General features: G+C 59.9%; 1 protein-coding gene across 1 annotated transcript in view; it reads left to right on the plus strand.

Moving 5' to 3' along the window:
• Window positions 1–1,181, plus strand: part of MAA_01290 (Reverse transcriptase) — a gene marked incomplete at both ends in the record, with an annotated part of 4,152 nt that overhangs the window by 1,103 nt on the left and 1,868 nt on the right. Inside the window, 2 exons of the mRNA XM_007819288.2 lie at window positions 85–720; window positions 758–1,134. Coding sequence (XP_007817479.2) covers window positions 85–720; window positions 758–1,134 — 1,013 coding nt within the window. The remainder of the gene's footprint in view (window positions 1–84; window positions 721–757; window positions 1,135–1,181) is intronic.

The raw sequence follows: 1,181 nt of genomic DNA on the forward strand, positions 1-1,181 counted from the left end.
TCGCCCGGAGCCGACAACATCACAGTCAAGCTGCTGCTAGCAGTGTGGGACATCATTGGGGGACACGTCTGTCGCCTCTATCAGGGATGCCTAACGGTTGGCCATCACCCTGGAGTATTTCGAGAAGCAGAAGTGGTCATGATCCCCAAGCCGGGAAAGAGAAATCTGTCGACCCCCAGGGCATGGCGCCCTATCTCTCTGCTCTCCTGTCTTGGGAAGGGCCTTGAGCGGCTGATCGCTCGCCGTCTAGCGTGGGCATCGATTCATTATGCAGTCCTCCACCCACAGCAAGCCGGCGCGCTCCCGAAACGGTCGGCCGTCGACCCAGTCGCCCCGAAACGGTCTGCCGTTGACCTGGTCGCCGCACTCATTCATGACATCGAAGAAGCATTCGCACGCGGAGAGGTGGCCACACTGGTCACTGCAGACATTCAGGGAGCTTTAGACACGGCCATGTGCAACAGGCTCGTCCTGAGGCTCCGTGAGCAAGGCTGGCCGGACAATCTTGCGCGGTGGGCAGGCTCGTTCATGAGCGGCCGCTCCGCAAGAGTCCGATACCAGGACATCACGACACCGACGACGCCATTGCAGTGCGGCCTCCCTCAGGGCTACGACACCATTGCAGTGCGGCCTTCCACAGGGATCGCCCGTGTCTCCGATCTTGTTTTTGCTCTACACCGAACCGATCTATCGGTTAGGCAATCCCGAAGGACGGTTCGGGTACGCGGATGACACCGCCATTCTCTGCACTGGACAGTCGCCGGAAGAAACATCGCGAACAGCGTCGGAATATCTTCAAGAACTCGTGAACTGGGGCGCCGCCAACAGCATTTCATTCGATCCAGAAAAGACAGAAGTCATGCACTTCTCACGGAGAAGGCGGGAAACCGAGCCGCCCGTCTGCCATGGTGATATGGAGAAGCAACCAGAAGCCGCCATGCGCTGGCTAGGCCTCTGGCTGGACAGGAAGTTCACATTCAAGACTCATGTCGAGAAGTGGGCAGCCAAGGCTCAGGCGGTTGCCCACCACCTCCGGAGCCTAGGGAACACCCGGCGCGGCGCCATGCCGAGCGCTGTGCAGAGGGCCGTCAGAGCCTGTGTCGAACCGATTCTGCTCTTCGGCGTGGAAGCGTGGTATCCAGGTAAAACCTCGCCACGCTGGAGACAGCCGACAAAGGAAG

The sequence above is a fragment of the Metarhizium robertsii genome (genome assembly GCF_000187425.2).
Source record: "Metarhizium robertsii ARSEF 23 chromosome Unknown MAA_Scf_13, whole genome shotgun sequence".
In the NCBI taxonomy this organism is placed as follows: Eukaryota; Fungi; Ascomycota; class Sordariomycetes; order Hypocreales; family Clavicipitaceae; genus Metarhizium; species Metarhizium robertsii.